The following is a 21538-nucleotide window of genomic DNA, read 5'->3' as shown; positions in this document are numbered from 1 at the left end:
CCAGGACCTAAAGCTCAGCAGATGTTCAGTAATGGAACAAGACAACAAGCAAAAGCACATAAATCAGCAACGGACTGGCTGAATAATAATAATGATAAGAGATAATTCGTGTATGGAAATCCTGACCGTAACTTAGTCGAGATGCTGTTCATCAATATAAAAACTGATAAGCTGAAACTGTTTTCCAGGAGAAGAGATAAGATACCACAAGAAACATTTGACAGAAGTTGTTGCGTATAAAGGAAACATTATTTTGGAGTTATGAAATTCAAGAGTGCATAGACTCTTTTTGTTGCCTGAACTGTGAGTAATTGTGAAATCAATACAGACATGACCTGTTCATGAGAGTTATTCATTTAAGTCATATTGTGTCTGGCTATAATCGGCTTATCCAGACCAAACCTACAATATTTTTCCCAACATTTCTGTTTTTGGTAATTGTACGGCATTTTGTATCACAAACTGTATTAAATGTTATTAATAAAGCAGGAAAAACTGCTGGGAGGACATAAGGTCATCGGTTGACTGAAACCCAACTGTTGTGTTTAGTTTTCTTTGTCTTCTACTTTTATTTATTCTTTTTTTTTTTTTTTTTTTACTGCATCCATGTACAAGAAAACTTTAATCTCATTATAGAAAAGACATTTAGCCACAAGCTAATTTCCATCTGCTGTCCCTAGGCAGGTATACACAAGATTAAATAAAAATGCCACGTAAACATAACTCCACGTGGTACCTGTTAATTTGAAGCATAAGGGGTATTTTTAGTTTAAAACAAAATCACAAGTAATTAAAAAACAAAACATCTCAACATGTTAGGCTAACATACACATGTTAATGACAGTTGAAATAATGTTTAATAGTTTAAAAATAATTTTACAGCTAATCTGATTCATATCTGTCTTTTAGTCTGTCTGATCCACTGATAAGTTTGGAGATAACGGCAGTGGCTATCATTTCTAATGGCTGTTTGTTGTCTTTGCTATCTTGGATGTCCGAGACCTCCAACATCTTAGGTTGTCACACTGGTGTTCGTTCACCTTCGGAAATTACTGATCTTGAGTGACCTCTCTTTGCTACAATTTCCTTAACTTGAGGAGACTTCTGACTCTTCCTATGTACGACCCTTTTATTTGTATCCTACCTCCCAAAAGAGCATTAAAGCTTGACAAGACATCAGTACAGTCTTCATTTAAGTGATCAGTAAAGTGGATACTTTACCTCCTCAAGCTTTCCTTCTTGTCGCCACTGGTAAGACACGTGTCCAGATGTTTGTTGATAAAATGCTGGGAAACACTTACAGAACACACAGGGCACTCCACTGCAAAAAAGACACACAAAATAATGTTGATAGTTTTCGTGCTATGACTCTATAATATATTTCCATGTAATTTAGTGCATGCATCCAACCAGCTGCAGTTATGCAATTCATTCATAATTCAAATTAAGCACATGAAGACCTGAACCGAAATGACACATCTGTATGTTTTGTTATCAATATGTTATATTCACTGGAGGTGAATTTTAATTGTGACCCAGTTAAACTAATAGTGACAATTAAAGCAACAGGTCATGAAAAACACTGACAGTAAACTGTACTCTATGCTGTCTTTTTTGTAGATGGTACAAAGTTGGTATGAAGATGGAATTCAGTCAATGTATCTCACTGTGCACCAGTCACACACTGTTCTGTACTTTAGATCCATCACAGTACAGCAAACTAACCTGTTTATCCTGCACTAACCTGCAGAGGATTTCCATGCAGCCTTTAAATAAGGTAGTTAGTCTGCCTCAGTTTGAGTTGCAGCACGTTTCACAATATCAAAAAACATAACGTCACATGTACAGACCTAATATCTGGTTTAAAAACATGTAGGGCCACTTAGATGCTGAAGTACCGCAACCACAACTTATGGACACCTGCAGTCGTTCAGGTGTCAAAAATAAAAAAAATAAAAAAGCCCCCCCAAAATCCACCCAATCCCCCAAACAAACATAATAAACCCACCATCCCGCTTTTAACCCCTGACTTTGGCACATGTCGTCTCTTCTTATGTTTGAAGGCTCGCAGTGACATGAAATGATAACTCCCCTCAAATGTGTTACAGCAAAAGTAACAAGCCTGTTTTGAAAATAAGGAGTAGAGAGTATGGATATTTGTTTACAAATGTAGGGAGTAAAAGTTAAAAAAAGGAGTCAGGGGGAAAAAAAACTACTCAAGCTACTCAAGTACTTAAGTACAGTAAGGAAGTATTTGTACTTAGTTACTTCCCACCTCTGAAATAGGATGACAAAAATGAAAAAAAGAATGGGGAAAAAAAATCAGTGTTTGCCTACTGACTGCAGTTTTTTTCCCCCACATTTGGTTATAAATTACAAGTAGTTGCAGTGACCAGTTGCCCAGTTTGAATCTGCAACACCAACAACTTCTTGCAATCTTTCTGGGTGCAAGGTGATTGTTCTCATTTATAAACACAGAGTGCAGTCAAACACTCTGCAATCAGTCTGAGTCAGACAGTGCTGAAGAGCACAGCTTCTTCCAAGACAGGAAGCTGACTCAACTGGTTGCTTCATGTTAGTATTCCTATATAAAAATAAGGCTGCCAAGTGGCTATACTGGGTTTGTTTTTCCAGTTAATCCACCTCCTGCAGCAACTACAAATCTATTTGTGGAGGAATTTCAGTATTAAATCTATGAGGCTGTTCCAACTAACAGATTTGTGATTTTTCCCAGTTTATCGCAATTAATCCCATTTATCATAAACAGTTAGCATGCAATTCCCAATTTGAGTCAATCACAAGCTAATAGCAGATTGATGCCATCTTATTGCCCTTTCATTGCCATCTAAATGCTTTAAAAGCCACTTTTACCCATTTTTAAAGCAATAATTTCAAGGGCAACAGCCACAGTATGTTTACAGTTAAACTGGATTTACCTTTGATTATGGGCTTAATGTCTTTTGAAGGTGTTAAAGAATGTGCCATCCCATTTTCAGCGCTAATACTTGGAAAGGCCGTGAGTGACGTCGAACCCTGAGTAGAAGCATCGTCCATATCTATGGGTTCTTCTTTCACAACCACTGAAAGCTCAGCTTTTCCTGAATGTAGGTCAGTATCATTGTGGATTCCTGCAGTCCATCTTTTCCCCTCCTGAACGCACTCAGAGATGGAACCATTGCACTGGGTTTCTTTGCTGGAAGGTGTTTTAGGCTTCTTTTGGAAAAATTGGCTCAGCACAGAGTTGTTACACCTCTGGCCCCTCTCCTTCGGAGTTTTGCATTTAACGGCTGAAGCGGGAGTCTTCGGAGATATTGGAGGAGAGTCAAATTGTGCTTTTAACAACTGTTGCCTGGAAAAAGAGAAAAGAAACAGGGCACATATGAATGAAAAAGAAAATACAACACAGTTACATGCTCTTTTATTACATTCAGTTTGAAAAAAGAAAAAAAAACGACAACATAGGAAGTGTGAATAAATGTTGTTGGCATTGAAGTGAGCCCTGTGATGTTCTCTTCACCTGCTTAATCATCTCGCTCCTTTTCTACTGAGCCAGAAAAAGGAGACACTTTGGCTGCAGCCTCAGAAATGTGGAAAGCAAACAAATTGCAGCTGGGCTGTTACTTGACAATAAAATGGAACCAATGAGGTGTGCGATGTTCCACTTTCCATATTTAAGAACTTATTTGTGCTTTCTGTCTACATTAGGAGGAGGTTCATGCACGTGCACGCACAGATGCAAGCACACGGCAAGTTAGCTTTGCACACATGTGATGTGGAAACACGTTCTACTCCTCCCAACCTTAAACAAATATGCTCTCCCGATAACATTCATCAGTAACGCTGCATACACATAGACAAAAATGAATAGAAAATGTCCAATGAACAAACCCACCATCTTTGTGCTAATGGCATTTTTCCCCATGTGTGATGCACTTAAACCACCTGGCTATCGAGTTATGTCCAAAGCTCTTTTCATGAATTTTAATACAGAGCCTCACAATTAACACACCTAAGCTTACCAACGCAGAGATGTGGTCAGGGCAGTTACCCCCTGCACTCATGGTCTCGCAGTGTCCCAGAGACTTATGGCATTACAATAAAACCACCTCTCTCCATTCTTATTAGTTAATATTATTAATAAAATTTGATCTAGTTGGAGAAACTAAAAGTTTCCTAAAATGTTAGGACAGACATGGAGCAATTTAAACAGAGTTATAGATTTCATTTACTGACCAATATATTAAATAAATGTAAAAGATTTATATGTGTTGTATTTACAACCATCCAAAATAATTATTCCAGTGCACTAACATCATTCAGTTGATTAGCCCAGTACCATACTGTTGTATACGAATTCGTCTTTGTTTGTTTTTTTTTAATCAATGAGTAGATAGGAATTTATAGTAAATAAATAATTTTTAAAAAAATTACTATGAGGTAAATGAAATGAATGAACTGGTCCTATTATATGAACCATATTCTCTAGCTTCTCTTCAAAAGCTGTGCTTCAGCTTTGATCTCTGATTAGGTGGAAAAGGATGAATTTAGTTATTATGAGGGAATGAAGCTAAAGTTTGGGCATTTTATTTACAATCCCACTGATCTGTAAGATCAATACAACCTACTTAAATTCCCAACACTTACTGAATTTAAATAGCTGCACCATTGATTTTCTTTACAATGTGAGAGCTAAAGTTTTATAATTAGAACTGGGTTTTAAAGGGCGGGTATAGCTTCTACAGCACTTTTTAAAGCTGGGTGTTAGAGACCTTAAACCATAGATACAGAGCAGGAGATCAGAGGAATTCCACACAAAGCCTTTGGACCAGATTTTATAAAGTCGCCGTCGCTGTTACTCGGGGACAATACACACGGTAATTGTGCCAAGACTTTAAAAAAGCAGCCCTGCAGCAGTCAGAATCATTTCATTAATAGGATTTTGTGTGTGGACATCAGTAGACCTCAGGGAACGTAAAGAAAAACTAATGAATGGTGTAAGAAAAAAAATGCATTTTTACAATAGGAGGGCTCTATAGCAGAAAAGTCTGGGTGCTAAAACACCATCGACACATTGTGAAATGAAACCTAAAGCAAATGAGACCCTGAACATCAGAACAGCTCATATCTTATACCCAGAAAGTTTCAAAACTGCAAAAACTGTTATTAGTGTCAGTATTTTAGAGTATTTTTATTTTGTAAGAAGCTGTGATACAACAAAATACACAACCCGCATCTAAATGATGTGGGTTGTGTATGAAACACAATTTCATAATGCGATGGTTCAGCCTCACAAATGGTCTCTCAACACTAAATCCAAACCATGTTGCATTTATAATAGAAAAGGGCATGTTATGATTGTGATCAAACATATTTTGTTAGCAATTTATCTCTTATCCTAATGTGCAAATACACAAATGAGACAAGAGGCTGCAAGGTAACTGGTTACTGTACCAGTGTAAATATGCAGCACTGAGATTACAGCTAATGGTGTGCTAGAGGGGGAAAAGGCCTCTAATAGAAGTAAATTAGAGCCATCAGATAACAGCAACCCAAAGCACTGATTTCACAGTGATAAATCCGAATGAAGGAAGTTACCCCCAAACACATGCTGGACCAGAGAATCTACCAACCGCATAAGCAGATGTTTAAATAATTATTCCCTAAATGCTTTGCAATGCTGTCATTTCAAAGCAAATAATCCAGTTGAAACAAGTCTATCTTTACACAAAACCAACGAATCCAATTTCTCAGATGCTCAGTGTTAGACAACAGGAAATTAAAAAGAGAAGGAAAAGGCTGCTGCCTAATCCACTCATTCGTAACTGTGATGACAATCAGAAGGGCTACAGTTTGAAGGGAGACCTTTCAGACTGTTGATAACAGAGATGTGATTGATGGAAGGGACAAACATTGTGGTAGACTGACTGATAACAGCATTCAGCATTGGCATCAGCCCAGATATTGGAGAAACAATTCTAATGACTTTAGGCAGAGGGAGCGGGGGGGAGAGCTCTATTTAGGCTCGCAGGCTTATTTTCAACTAATCTTTAGGAGTTGCTACAAGATTCCCCAAAATATGGATCATCAAAATGATCTGTTAATAGATGACTATCTATAATACAAAGGAACATATATATCCTTTGAGAGATGTTTTCTGTTCTACATTTGGATTATTATTTCTTTAGAAAAGAATGACAGGATGGCGTCACTCTCAGTGAACAAGAGTTTATGAACTCCGGCCAGAAGCGTTTTCTCAAAATGTTCCCTACTTTCACGCAAACTAGAAATGTTGCTGTCTGGAGCCCCACTCTTACACTATTCCCGGGATGGAGATTGTAATGCGTTACTACCTCAGTGACACATATGGACTATAGATATGAAATGTTCCAGAAGGAGTCAACCTCAGCCACCATCCATAAAAAAAGTGGTTTAGGAGGATTAGTATTAATCGGTAAACCTGGACCAGATCTTTTTTTTAAGGTTTGTGAATACAGAGTTGCTGGCGGGGAGGTTCTGACGTGTGCATTTTAACAGAAGAAATGGAAACGAAAGCAAAAGAGAAAAGCATTTCACAGATGTAGTTTTTGCTGGTATGAATGTGACGAGTTTGGCAGATGACAAACTTGAATCTTTTTCAAGTAGAGAGAAGGGGTGAGGGGGCATTGTTCTATGCTTTTTGGGACAATTTACTCTCTGTCCATTTGTCCCCTAGAGGGAAGTTTCACTGCAAATCAATACAAAGTCAGTCTGAGGGGCTTTGCTTTTATCCTTGTCATTACAGGATAACAATATCCCATCCACAGGCTTAAATGGTTGAAACATAATCATATGCTAAATGACTAAATTACATTTTGCAAATATCTAACCAGCCAATGACCCGGGAGCAAATCAATGCAATTAGGCATGTATTCATGGGCAAGATGACCTGCTGAAGTTCAAACTGAGCATAAGAATGGGGAAGAAATGTTACTGCAGTGATGTTAGGCGTGACAAGATGGTTGGTGCCCAATGGGATGGCCTCAGTATTTTAGAAACTGCTGATTTACTGGGATTTTCCCACACAGTCATCTCTGGTTTATGGAGAACGTACCAAAAAAGAAAAAGGAGAAAATATCCAGTGAGCAGCAGCTCTCTGGGCAAAAGTGCCTTGTTGATGTCAGAGGTCAGATAAGGGGTTGATAGAAAGGCAACAGTAACTCAAATAACCTCTCATTACTAATAGAAAACTGGAAAATTGTTGCCTGTTACTAGCCTGGTCTGATGAGTCTTAATTTCTGCTGTGAGATGTGGATGGCAGGGTCAGAATTTAGATTGAACAACATGAAAGCACGGATCAATCCTGCACTGTGTCAACGGTTCATGTTACTGGTTTTGTGATGCCATGGCAGATATTTTCTTGACACACTTGGTACTAATTAAGCCTCAAGGCAATTAAGCCTGTCGTATAAACTTCAAAATCCTACGTCACCACATTCTCGAGTTATGTCGACACTGACGACAATAACCATTAGCCTTTTATTACTGAGGAGTGAAAATGTAAGCTTCTCCAGAGCTATGTACAATAATAATAATAATAATAATAATAATAATACAGTTAAACCCTTTTTACATAAGTTTAGCATCACCAGGGGAGCTTGTGTGATTTATAACCCCTGTGCCAACCTGAAGGAATAAATAATTAGAGTTTGGAGTGACCTGTTGTACCATGACATTGTAAATAATTTACAATAATTACACCTCCCTATAAACAACTGTTCCACAACAGAAACACAGACCAACAGCCTGTGACTGCAAGCATGTGGCCAGTGTTATTAACTACAGAACAATCTGTTTTTACAATCTATTTTAAGGGAAAGGTTTTCACTTGTGTGAACTGTGTCACTAGAGCAGAAGATTGAGGATAACATGCAACCTAAATTGTACCTTGAAATTTCCAATAGCCCAGCTCTGGACTCTGCACCTCATCTCTGCGTCCTGTTGTAATGAAAACGTATCAGCCCCAGAGCTACACAGCACACAGGTAAGTGCAATGCAGTGAGAACTCTGAGTGACCTCAGCTGATGAAAACAAAATCCCCATTTGATTTACAGAAAATCTGTGAATAAGAAGCAGATTACTAGGAGGCAATCAGGCTGTTTTTTCAATACTGTACAGAAGAAAAAGTGAAATAGTTTTCTTAGTGGGCATAATGTAATCTTGCCAATAACAATGGGATCCCCTGAAATCCCTGCAGTGATCTTTTTTTTACCCCTTCGGGTCTTACAATCATGAAATACAAATTGAAGAGATGCTCAGAGCACCTGTGCTCATGGTAAAGAGGTTTACGTGGATGGCAGAGGAAATCTGATTTGCCATTTTGATTACTCATTTAGCCTGCCTCTGCAGGATGAAGAATTTTTTAAAAACCACTTTGGCTAGCTGCAGCAAAATGGATTATATTAAATCATTGTGTCCCAACAAGTCTGATGTGCAAAATGCCAGAAAGAAATATTTCATTAATGATGCTTAGATGAGAAGCTTACTCACAGTCCACTTTATTAGGCACAACTATTCGCTAACAGATATGTGATCAGCCAATCACCAGGCAGCAACTCAATGTCTGACCAGATATACATCAAGAGCAACCGCTAAGTGACACTGAACATGGCACGGTTGTTTGCGTCAGGTCTGAAAAATTCCAGAAACTGCTGATCTTCTGGGAGTTTCCCACAAAAACATCTCTAGGGTTTCCAGAGAATGTTTGAGAAAGAGAAAATATCCAGCGAGAGACTGTTTTCTTTTTGAACTGTGTACATCTGTGATGTATTAACTGAATGACAATAAAGGAAATTAGAATGCTGTTGGTTGTTGATGCTAGAGGTCAGAGGAGAATAGGTCAGCCAAGAACAGGAACCTGAGGATTCACACAAGCTCACTAAAATTGAACCACAGAAGACTGGAAAAACATCACCTAGTCTCACGAGTCTCGCTTTTTGCTGCAACATTCAGATGGTAGGGTCAGAATTTGGTATAAACAACATGAAAGCATCGATCCACTTTGTCTTGTGTCAACAGTTCAGGCTGCTGCTGCTGGTGGTGGTGGTGTAATGATGTGGGGAAATATTTTCTTGGAACACTTCTGGCCCCCTGACCATCATTTAATCTCCACAGGATACCCGAGTATTGTCGTTTATTGTGCCCCTTGACGACCACAGTATGCTAGTTTATTTATAAAGCACCTTTCATAGATAGGCAGTCATAAAGCACTGCACAATAAAATAAAAGTGCAGTTAATGGCAATAGATGCAGAACAAAGTAAAACATGTAGTTTGAAAACATCTCAACAGAAAGTCAAGTTAAACAAAAAGGTATTTAGCTGCTTCTTAAAATAGTCCACAGTCAGAAGTTGGAGTGGGAGGCTGATCCAAAGCCTTGGTGCCACAGACTGAAGGCTCTGTCCCCCCTAGTCTTTCATCCTGTACGAGGAACCGCTAACAAATTCTGAGATCCTGTGATCGAAGACCACAAGCAGCAGTGTGTTTAGTAACAAGCTGGGATAAATAGTCTGGAGTCTGGCTGTTAAGTGCTCAGTCTGTGAGTACAAAACTTTTAAATCGAGTCCTGCAATTTACTGGGAGCCAACCTAAAAAGTAATGTGAGCCTCCTTACAAGAATGTGTAAGGAGTCTGGCTGTGACATTCTATATAGCTTGGAGGAGTCAAAAAGATGATTTATCTAAGACCACGGCGTACTTATCTTCTGGTGGCTGCTTCCAGCATGATAATGCACCAACTCACAAAGCTCAGATCATCTCAAACTGGTTTCTTGAATATGACAATGAATTCACTGTACTCAAATGACCTCCACAGTCACCACATCTCAATCCAAGAGAGCACCTTTTGGATGTGCAGCTGACAAATCAGCAGCAAGTGTGTGATTCATATCAGTACGGACAAAAATGTTCGTAGCACCTCGCTGAATCAGTGCCATGAAGACTTAAGGCAGTTCTGAAGGTAAACTGGGGTTAAACCCGATAATGTATAACTACTGAAGTGGCCGGTAAGTATATAGTTTGCATACACACTTATTCTATATGTGTACCAAATCATGCAATACAGCTGCAAGTATTTTTTTTTCTGTCCTTTAACTTAATATTGTTGTGGACCCCACTAGTGGTGATTCAGTGTGCACTAAGATCTAAATGCATAAAAAGCTCTTCTTCATTTCAGATACAAGACAGTTCACTTGCTACTTGTCATGAGCTGTACATTACCTTGCAGATTGAAAGTTTGTGACCAAGTCATCCAACAGACGGTTGTTCCTCAGGTCTGCTTCTGTCATTTGCTAAAAGAAAAAGAAGCAAGATATGAAGAAATTCTGCCTGTAGGGTCCAAAATCCAGTGATATTTACAATTAAAGTTGAGCAAGACAATGTTTAAGTGATGTTCTTCAGTGAATTACTTAAATAATTTAACCAATATTTACTGATATCAATTAAGTCTCTTTAGGTGATGTCCTTAATTATTATGTAATTCCATTACAAGTCATGGTCATACTTACTGTATTGCAAACTGGACACTGGAGCTTGTAAGAAAGAAATTTCCGGATGCACAAAGAACAAACTGCAAAATAAAATGCAAACACAAAGCTGTGTCAGCCTGTTGACATTTTATCACATCGCTATTTGACGTGTGTGACAGTTTTTAATTTAGCAAATTGTGAAATTTGAAGAGTGACAGAGAGAGGGTGAAGTTTTAGGAGAAGATGAGAAAAATAATATTATGTCTGCAGCTCTACAGTAAACCATTTTAAATCGTTAAAAACAAAACAATAGAAATTTAATGTGTGCCTGTTAATGTTGCGTTATGGTAGACGATCAAAAATAATTTATGTAAATATATTTCGTGATCTGCCTCTGCAATGTGTGGGATATAGTTCATAAACCAGACAAAGGACAGCTGATTGCTCGTTTCAAACAACCACTCAGTGTTCTTCCTTTTATTTGCATAAACTTCTTTTATGACTGCATCTGCACTGCTATTACTTTTTTTTTATCATCGACAATTTTTTTTTGCACTGCTATTACTTACAATTGTGTGAGCATTTTGTCATCATTGAAATATTGAGAAAGTCGAAGCAAATAGGACACCGAAGCAGCGCATCGACATTCTGTAGATGGGAGAGAGGAAAAAAAAAAAGAGCTGAAAATCAACAAGTACCTGCAATAATAACAACAACAACAATATATTTTACCTACTAAAAGTATGGCTGGCTCAAAGCATCTGTGCATGAACCTTTGCACTTTTAATCATACATTATTTTAGGATGAAAATATCCAAAAGTTGATTGTGTTCATCTGGACGTAGCATTTTGTGGAAGAAATGTTTCGTCACTCATCCAAGTGACTTCTTCAGTCTGAGCTGATTGCAGGTTTCCCCAATCTTATAAACAGTACATTTGCATAATGACTGAAACCAGCCCACTGAAGGAACAATGGGCTTTGATCAGTGAAACCCACTGTGCTGTTGATCAATGGTCATGAGAATTTGCATAATTAAGACTAAGGAACTGACCTCCCAGCCCATTGTTCTTTTAGTGAACAGAATCGACTTCTGGAGATTTACTTACCTGGATGATTGAGAATGCGTCAAGACATAGGATGAAAATACAAAAGTTGACAGATGAAGATGTTACTCACTGAATGATAAATAAATGGTAAATGGCCTGCATTTGTATAGCGCTTTTCTAGTCCCTAAGGACCCCAAAGCGCTTCACACTACATTCAGTCATCCACCCATTCACACACACATTCACACACTGGCGATGGCAAGCTACATTGTAGCCACAGTTGCCCTGGGGCGCACTGACAGAGGCGAGGCTGCCGGACACTGGCGCCACCGGGCCCTCTGACCACCACCAGTAAATGTAGTACGCTAGAGTTGGTGAATGTCCTCGTTTATCAAAGGATTGCCCATACATTTCCATACAAAGGATATCATTTCCTAAAACCAGTCTATCCAACTAAATAACAGGAAACTATCTAACCCTCCTGTCTCAAGCTGAATGTTCTCTTGTAAGAATGTTCAAGGTTCCACAAATTTTTTTTAATGTGATGTTTGCATAGCATTCAAGAATACAAGTTGTCCTTTCTTTTCTGACCGCAGACAATACTGTGCACACATTCTGAGTCATCCCTCATGTCTTTATTTTTTGCTTCCATGGAGCCAAGCTTTCGTGTAATTAAAAAAAAAAAAAAAAAGGGCTTTCAAATTTTTCTCTGGTCACTGACAGCTTTTTCTCTCATTTTCAGCACCCTCCTTGTACCTGACCATTTTCAGAGGAATGTTTTACTTTTCTTCTTGATTTTTAAGCCACTTAATACTGACCTATAAATAAACCAAGCATAAAACCCCCACATAATTCAAGGGATAAAACAGTGTTGTTTCTGCAAATTGACAGATAAATTACCACAGAACCAAATTTAAATTGCATATTTAGCCACAATGTTAGCAGCTGGCTGAATAAGGTCAAAATTTGCTCCCATTTCTTAAGCTGAATCTATGAAAAATTATAATTATAATTTTATACAGCACTGTTCTACTGTAAATGCCTTCTATCCAACATTCACACACCAATGGTTACATCGGCGATCAACTTGGGGTTAGTATCTTGCCCATGCAGACTATAAGAGACAGGGATCAAACTACCAACCTTCTGATTATTAGACGACGTCCTAAACTACAACCCACAACAAAACAGTATGTTTGCACCAACTACTCACTTTCCAAAGCACTATTAGGACAGTGAACAAGTAGAGGTCAAAATTAGAAAGTCTCAGCGGTAGTCAAATTAGATCGACTTATGTCATTGTTGCACTGTATTTACAAGGTTAGCAAACGTTTCATCACTAACTGTAAGCACGTCAGATACTCAAGTGAGTTATAAAGATTGAACGAATGTGATGTAAGGGGGTTTTCAGTTAGCTGGGGGCTAACAGCCAGCATGTCAACAAAACATTTGAAATCAAACATAGCTACAACCTACTTTCAGACATGCGAGACTAGGTGGTAGATCCGCTTCCGTCTCGAAGGCCATTTTCTCCGAAATAACGCGCAGATTCTTGACAAAGTTAGCCTCAGCCCTTTTTTTTATTCGGCGCTCAGCTGTGAGAGTCCCGCTCACAGAACGGGATACGTCTGACGTCATTTGACAACTTCCGCTGAGCCACAAATATGTAAAGACTGTAGCTGTGCTCGTCACTCGGTCAGAGTCCGGGTTACATTGTTTCAGTTTTATTTAAGAGGCTGTCTTTATTGTTTGGACTTAAAGGCATAGCAGTACTTGTGCTGCCTCGTATCTTTCTACGGGTGCAGATTCAAGAATATCAGATTTGATATACCTGCATTTTATACACAATGTTTTACTGCTTGACGAATCATAGAAAATAGTAACAAAATAACAAAACAAGGCTTTTTTTCAGTTAAAGTTTGACAGTGGTAACAACTTTTTCCAGAATAATTACAATATATGATGGACAGCAGCTTTTGTCTGTCTCTTTTCCTGATGTACTTTGTTATATGATTTTATATATAACTTCCCGTTTCTACTGAGTTTAATACGTTAATATCAAGCTACAGTATAATTTAGCATACTAATAATATACAATACACATGTACTAACAATTTTAACCAGCTTTAGTTATTCGGTTTATCAGGACTTTGCAGGACTAAGATGCAAAAATCCAGCCCTTTCAGTTGTACTCATCGAAGCAGCAGAGCCAGGGCCAGATGCAAATCCAGCATATCCCCATTCTAGCAACCTCTTAGCAATTCCAGCCCCTGCAGACACCAACCCCCGAGCCCTCGTCTCGTTTCCACCTCCCAACCCCAGAGCCAGGATCTGGTCTTCACCAGCAGGAACAGCTTTATTCTGGGCAATCAATTGCTGTCTTCTTTCTCTCCTTGGCCATCTCTCTTCAACTGACAGAAGTGGTGGGAGAGGATGGTGTGTTCTGGGAGCAGGCCGTGCATAGGGGGGTCTTAGCTGATGGCACTGAGAGACACGTGCAGCAGGCCCCCCTTATAAAACAAAAATGATGCTCACCGGTATATTATGTAAAATACTGGATGTTTCACCTCACATTGAATGAGAGGTGAATCACCTCCTCAAACCTTAAAGAAGTCCAGTCACTTTCATTCTAAGCTCCTTAAACTACCATGACCTGGATCACAGAGAACCTACACACACATTGTGTAATGCTCACTCACTTTCACATTCAGTAGATTGTTAGACTCTCCGTATCAGGAAATGGTATGTGTGTTGCTGTTGTACTTAACAGTCCTGTGATAGCCACTTTGACTATAATGACTATATGTATATATCAATGAGGCTGTGCTGCACATCTGTTGCTATTATGCAATAACATAAAATACCTCTTAGTAATATACAGCACATTTGATGTGTAATTTGTGACATGAACAAAGTTACCACTGGAATAAATCAGTTTAATTTATATTATGGATTAAACATGAAATACATGAGAAATTTTATACAAAAAAAAAATCCGTGGACACTGAAAGATCCAAAAGTCATAAAGATTGTGTTTTTCTGGCTCCAGTGGAGGGAGCTAATAGGGAAGACAGCCACTGCTAACTCCAACCAGGGAATCTGAGAGTGGAAAATGACTATTACAAAATAAATGACCTTCTTGTGGTGGATGTAAAAGGACAGGCTCTTCTTTTGTGGTGTCCACACCATGACAGCCTCGTGTTTTTAGATGACACTAACACAAGTGATTCTGGATGACAAGTGTAGCATGAAAAAAATGGTACAACCAGTTCTTAGCTTGACTCATGCTTTATTATGATAGTTATTCATGCCTTTGGCAGTTGTTTTCAGGACATTGATGGGAAAGAAATAAGTTAATCAATCTTGTTCTTACAGTGGAGAATGCTCAGCAGATTTTTCAGAGGCCTTAAATGCAGACAATGAAAACCATCTCCCTTATTGAACTTTAGACTAGTAAGTGCTTACCAGAGATCCACAATAACCCATGTAATGTACAGTGTAAACCCAAAGAAGTTAGCAGAACTTCAATAAATTAAGGCAATCGATTGCCCTAAGGTTATTAAGTTTATGAACTTAAAAGTTGAAGCTTATAAGAACTCCAACATTTGAATTACGTTTGACTAAAAGTAAAATGTTTAATAATTATATTCACAAATATTTATTAAATACAACTTAAAGTCTTGATTTATGTCTCTAATGTCATGTTCCTGGGTCTGTTGACCCGCGTTTTAAGTTTTAGTTTATTTGGATGTTGTTTATGTTTAAGTTCATTAGATTAGTTCATTTGGTTATTAGACTCCTTGTGTTTTCTTCCCCTGTATTTAAGTTTCCCTCACCCTTTGTGTTTCATGCTGCGTGTCTTATGTTATCAAGCTTGTATTGTCATGTCTGCGTCTCATGTTTCCTGTTTTATTTTGAAGGAGTGATGTGTTCTTTGCTCATTGTATTTAGTTTGACTTCCCCTGTCCTGTCATTAGCCTCATGTCAGTCAGCTGTTCCCCCATGTGTTCCCACTTCCCCTAATCACCTCCTGTGTATTTAAGTCCTCTGTTTTCAGTGTGTTATTGTCAGATCATCTGTGTTGTTTCTAGGCCAAGTGGTCATGTCAAGTTTTCTTATATCAGGTCCATGTTCCTGTTGTAGGTTTTTATTTAATTTAGCTCACCCAGTTTAGTTTATTGTTAGCCTTGCCTTTTGCCTGCAGTTAATTTGCCAGCCTTAATCAACGGCTCGTGTTTGGTTATTCAAGTCATGTTTTGTTTCGTCTGCATTTGGGTCCACCTTTCACTCTACACACAGTCGACCCCGCTGATTGTGACATCTAATGTGAATAATGTGGCATAACTTAAAAGAAATGAGTACAAGTCATTTTTTGAGTTATGAAAACTGCGTATTTATTGTTAACTTTCATTATCTTTTTTTAATTAAACAATAGTCAAACATCAACATTGAAAACTCAAAAACAAATCACACAAAACTATTTCTATAGTAAACTATATTTAAGAAATATTAAAATAAATCATTTTAAAAAGACTTTTAAGTGCTAAAGACATGGCGTGTACTTTTGAATATCTGAGTAACAGATTTGATTCATTACACTGTAAACTGTTGAAACTCTAAAATGTACATATACCACTGTCCTGGTTCTGTGATTTGTTAATACCTGCTTGGTTAACCTTCATATTCAAAACAGTGACTATTAGAATTCTATTGTAGTCCAGTGATTGCAACAAAACAATGAAAATAACTCCACCAAAAAACAAAACAAGACACTATGCTTGGATACAGTGATCTGAACACTTAAGTCTCTTCCAGACTACTGTACTCTGATTGAATACAGTGTTATTCAGTCCCTTGGTAATAATTGTAGTGGTAGATATAGTGTAAAGATCACTCCAATCATTATGAAGAAGTTCATCAGCAGTTCTTGGGAGACCTCCATAAAGTTGTAACAGACTAGGTCGTTGTCATGGATTACTATAACAAAAAAGAGGTGGCTCAACAGGCTCGTCCTGAATGAATGTAAGCTTGTGATCGAAAATTAATCAACTATTTCACAAGATGATTTTGTGACAAATCATCTCTCCAATTCATGATCACTAGCAGTGACCCAGATGATTCTGCAAATCGTCATAATATTTTTATGTCTTTAAGCGTCACCCAGAAACTTTTGGTGTGTAGGAGTTATGTTTGAAAGTTATGTAATATTTTAGCTACAACTCTATATTTTTGTGGTCGTTTTGAGAACAAATTACATGTGGATCGGTAAAAACAGATGATCTATGTTCTTCATAGTAATCAGTTCTGAGGCCACCAAACCCAAGTGACAAATAGAGAGGGAAAGCTGAGATGGTTTGGATATGTGCAGAGGTGGGATAGCAGATATAGTGGACAAGGGATGTTGAAGCTTGAGCTGTAAACAGTAGAAAAGGCAGGAGAAGAAAAAGAGGAAAACAAAAACTGAAAACAAAGTGGGCAAATGCTAGAATTCAAAATCTCAGTTTGAGGTTTGGGTTAAATCTCTTTCCATTGTGAAAGTTTTAAATTTCAGCCGAAACCTTTGCTGTATTAACTGTATTGGAAATCTTCTATTTGAAAATAGGTATTGGCTGAATAAGACGGCTGTGAAGCTTGGCGTAGAACGTGTTGGGCATGCTCGAAATGCTTGCCCAACACCAGGCTCTGCTGTGGTGAGAACAGGAACCTGTGTTGTTTATTAAAGTGAGTGAAGTGGGTAGCACATTTGGTTTCTTGTAACATTAGCTGTTGTTGCAAAAGACTGAAACAAGAACTTTTAAAAGGCAGACGTGCAGCAACACATTCCTGATGAAAAAGGTTTTCATCAGAGGGTAAATCTTCATTAAGACACACATCCACACATGTGCAATAACACTAAGTGCAATTCTCTTTTTCTGACAATGTTGTATTTTATTCTGTTGTATATAGTATTTTATTCTATTGTGTACAGTATCTTATTCGTATTCTTATTATCGTATCCTATTTTGCTACTGTAACTTTGCACTGTCCACTTTCTGCTGTAACAAATGTTACACCCCGGCCTAGGCAACCGGCGTGCAACGTATGAAAATAAAAATAAGAAAAAAAAACACACGAGAAACAAACTAAAGCTCTCCACCAAAATCCCAAAACGAAGGTGTCTCAAACGAAAATATTAACAAACCCATTCACAGCTATTTACAACAGACTATTTATTTACATCAAAACACCAAACTATTTACAACACGGGGGAGATCGCGACCATGACCAACTGACACACAGGGCTTAAATACATAGAAGGAGCAATCAGGGAATGGACCACAGGAGGGAAACACAGCTGGGGCAAATTAGACCTGACGAGACAAGGAAACGTAAATTGAACACACTAAGATAACAACAGACCTTCAAAGTAAAACAGGAAACACATGACAGTCACGCAAAAACAAAACACTGACAACACCGAAACGTAACACAAAACAAATTTCCTAACAAAGGTTATCTTATCTTATTAACTCCATCCCCTTAAATTTGAAAGAATTTTACATAATACTTGTATACAATAGAGAACATTTATCAAAAAAGGGGGGAAACTTAGCAGGCTGTCTCAGCTACTGTGATGAACTCAGCTAACTTATTAGCTGTTAGCCAGCTGAATGAGAATTGCTTTGCTGACATTTCACTAAAAGAGCTTAGGAAAAAATAGAAAGCTAAAGAAAATTTGAATGCTTATTGCAATACAAACGATGCTGGTAACGAGTGATAAATACAGAACCACCTAATGGACCTGTCACAACACCGGTGTTTGTAGGTTTTCAATGAATCCCACCCTCTCACTTTTCAAAATCAAACAACTGCAGACAAGTGGGCAGACCTCCATATTTAAGAGGAAATGACCTCACTAGTGAAGCCTTACAAAATTAATTAAAAAAAAGATCACTTGACTGTTTCTAAAGCTTGCAGTTGATGTAGTTTTTTATGGGGAAAAAATAAAAATAAATAAAAGTCATTAATAAATGAATTGCAGTAAATTCATTATTTTTAAGTCAAACTCTTTTTTAAAATATTTAAAAATTTTATGTAGTGTTTTAAAAAGAAAGAAAAGCAACCAAAAAATAAAGCAAGAAACAAAAACCAATTAGTTAAACTATTTGTACTTAATGTTAGTGCAAGAACCTGTGAGCACCTGATAAAAGACATTTTACTTTTACTCCATTGTCTTTTCTCAGAATCTCAAACAATCCAGCTCTTGTATCATTTAACAGCTGCTGTAAATCTTTGCATCTTTGCTGTGTTTTATACACTTGACTGAATGCACTTAGACTGAATCGTGAAGGTTTGGTTAACGTTTTTCTTTAAGTCATGATGTTTAAAGAATCCACAGAGCAAGAGACAAGGTATACCCTGGACAGGTCGCCTCTCTCTCGCAGGGCCACCACACAGAAACAGACAATAGTTCACACATAAAGTCAAATCAAAATCACCATTTAACCTGAACCCATGCAAGTCTTTGCACTGTGGGAGGAATCCCTGAGGAGTACCCATGCAGACACAGTGAGAATATATAAACTCCACACAGAAAGGTCCAAAATTCAAATACAGGACCTTCTCGCTGTGAGGTGACAGTGCCATTAACTCCACCATGGTTAACAAAAAGTTAAGCAGAAAACATCTTCCAACTCTGACATTTCACTCTGACTGTGTTTTACTTTGCCTCTTATGGGTGTACTGTACCAGCAGACAAAATGAAATTAGCCCTGTCAGGCAGCTTTAGCTTCAAAATAATACAAACTGGTATCTGCAGAACAGACAAACACAAAGTAAATGCTTTTCACTAATAAGTCATGAGATAAGATGCTGACCTTGGAAGTAAAGCCACTGCCTCGATAAAGAGATATTTCCAATTTGATCAATACAACACAGGGCTGGATTTGAAATGCCAGCTGGCAGTTTGTAGCTTGTGGCCATTCCAAGCCCCAATGTCATTGATCATGTATCCTTAACAAGGCACTAAGACCTTTGTAATGCTGCACTTTGGGCTTAATTGTTCCCAGAACATGCATACATGTTGCTCTTAAATCTGAAGCTCAAGTCTGAAAGGACAGTTTCAACTATCCTTGTGTAAAATAGCTGCCATTATAAACCGGTGTCTGTTTTGTAATCATTGCAGTTTGATTAAATTCTCTTGTAATGGTTCCCTGCTGTTATTTATCAGATGGCTCCAGCTTATATAGATAAAGTCAGTGGAAGTGGAAAGAATACTACAGAGTCTACATCAAAATTCTGATCATGGGGCAACTTTTTTGGATTTGAAGTGGATTATTTTGGGATTTCAGCCTTAAATGCAAGGATATCAAACAAATAGCAATGAACACAGTTTAACCTGAAATCCTTGTGATGATTGAAAAAACTCACTAATTATTCAGCACTCTTACAGCTTACTGGACTCTTACAGCCACTGTATCGCAGATATTCAGTGATTTAATGACCACCTTTATATACACAGATGTTGAGCATTAATCACAGTAAGTGTCATGGAAAAGGTCATGCCTCTGTAATAGGTTGCTATCTTATTTTTTCTTCATATATAAATAATATATATAAATAACGAACAATTTTTCACCATCCATTATTTCCTGTGTGACCGATGTTTCACCTATTAGACTGCAAGGCAGCCAAAAATGTCATCTGTGTCACTGACATTGTAAATGTCAAGGCAACACAAGCTTCTACATTTCAGTTTGTTATGTTAGGTCTGATTCACTGAATTAATTTGGTTATAGATAATATTATGCAGCTTTATTTTGCTTTTTCCCAGCCAAAAGTCTTCACACTAAAACAATGTTTTCAGTTCTCTCTCTCTCCCTGTGTGTTTGTGTGTGTGTGTGTGTGTGTGTGTGTGTGTGTGTGTGTGTGTGTGTTTGCCAAAATTCATTTATCTCTTTGAATATTACATCTCAAAAGGCTGAAGCATGCTTTAAGTTTGCAAATCTATACCAAATGAAGAAATCACTGTCATGGCCCTGTACACCGACCAATTTCAAAATATGTCAATCTAAACTGCTGTGTGATAAATGCTCAAAAAAGAAGCAGAAAAGGACAAATAACACAAACAGATATGGAACCATGTAGAAGAGACTAAAAGTCTGATTAGTGCAGTTTAGCCATATGGCCATCCAGTCAATTTTCAGCACTCTATAGAGACATTCTTATGGGCTTGGAAACTGAGGATGTTTAATCACTGGATGCTCCGCCAAGTGGAAAATATATCCCTATATTAGTAAGATGACATGATGTACTGAGTGCCTGTAAGAGTCTCCAATTCAGATTTTCAGGAACTGTGTTACAGATTAAACCCATTACCAGCTATTTTACTCTGTTTCTAGTTCAGTCTGTAATTTTGAGATGTTCTTTTCAGAGAACTGAATTACTGCTTATGTGTGTTTAAGGATTATCTTTGGTGCAATGTTTTCTGATATTATGAAGCTGTAATCTGTAATATTATGTTTTTGTTTTTTTTTATCTGCCCTGTGGTCAGAGCATTTTTCTAACGTTCTCCTCACATGGAGAAAACATTATTATGATATACTGTAGATGGAATCACAAATAGTTGGCAGCAGGTCAAAATGAGCTGTTCAACTTTTACTTTTTATACTTTTGGAATATTTGCTGTTATCCTGACAACAAAAAGAAAGAAAAAATGTCTCAGTATTTAGCACCATATAGATTATTCACAAAGCTATTTGTCTTTAACTGTTAAACTTTAACTGTTGTGATTCATGCTATCACTGCTTAATTATAAGTTACTGCACAGAGCGCCAGCTGGCAGGGAAAGCAGGTTCTCTCTTCTTAAATTGAGGTTGAATAAAGGCAGCAAGCCAAAACTATTTAGTTAAATCTTAAAAGTCAGCTACAGAGATTTTTACAGAACTTTAAGACCAACACTGTTTTGCACAAAGTCTCAATTTTAATCTATGTTTTACCCCCAAAAGACCCT

At 37.7% G+C, this 21538-nt stretch overlaps 1 protein-coding gene across 2 annotated transcripts in view; it reads right to left on the bottom strand.

Annotated features, from left to right (window-relative positions):
* Positions 1 to 13248, bottom strand: part of rad18 (RAD18 E3 ubiquitin protein ligase) — a 44281-nt gene extending 31033 nt beyond the window's left edge. Inside the window, exons 1-6 of one of the 2 annotated variants that reach the window (XM_082533307.1) lie at positions 13024 to 13248; positions 11070 to 11148; positions 10540 to 10601; positions 10253 to 10323; positions 2937 to 3349; positions 1222 to 1321 (exon numbers count right to left, since the gene is read on the bottom strand). In XM_082533307.1, coding sequence (XP_082389433.1) covers positions 1222 to 1321; positions 2937 to 3349; positions 10253 to 10323; positions 10540 to 10601; positions 11070 to 11148; positions 13024 to 13185 — 887 coding nt within the window. In that variant the 5' untranslated portion in view covers positions 13186 to 13248. The remainder of the gene's footprint in view (positions 1 to 1221; positions 1322 to 2936; positions 3350 to 10252; positions 10324 to 10539; positions 10602 to 11069; positions 11149 to 13023) is intronic. The other variant, XM_082533306.1, reaches the window with a different exon arrangement.
* Positions 13249 to 21538: the final 8290 nt, after the last annotated feature.

This window comes from Aulonocara stuartgranti, assembly GCF_965226115.1.
Source record: "Aulonocara stuartgranti genome assembly, chromosome: 5".
NCBI lineage: Eukaryota > Metazoa > Chordata > Actinopteri > Cichliformes > Cichlidae > Aulonocara > Aulonocara stuartgranti.
Note: the sequence above shows the minus strand (reverse complement) of the source record. Positions and strands in the feature narration are given on the sequence as shown.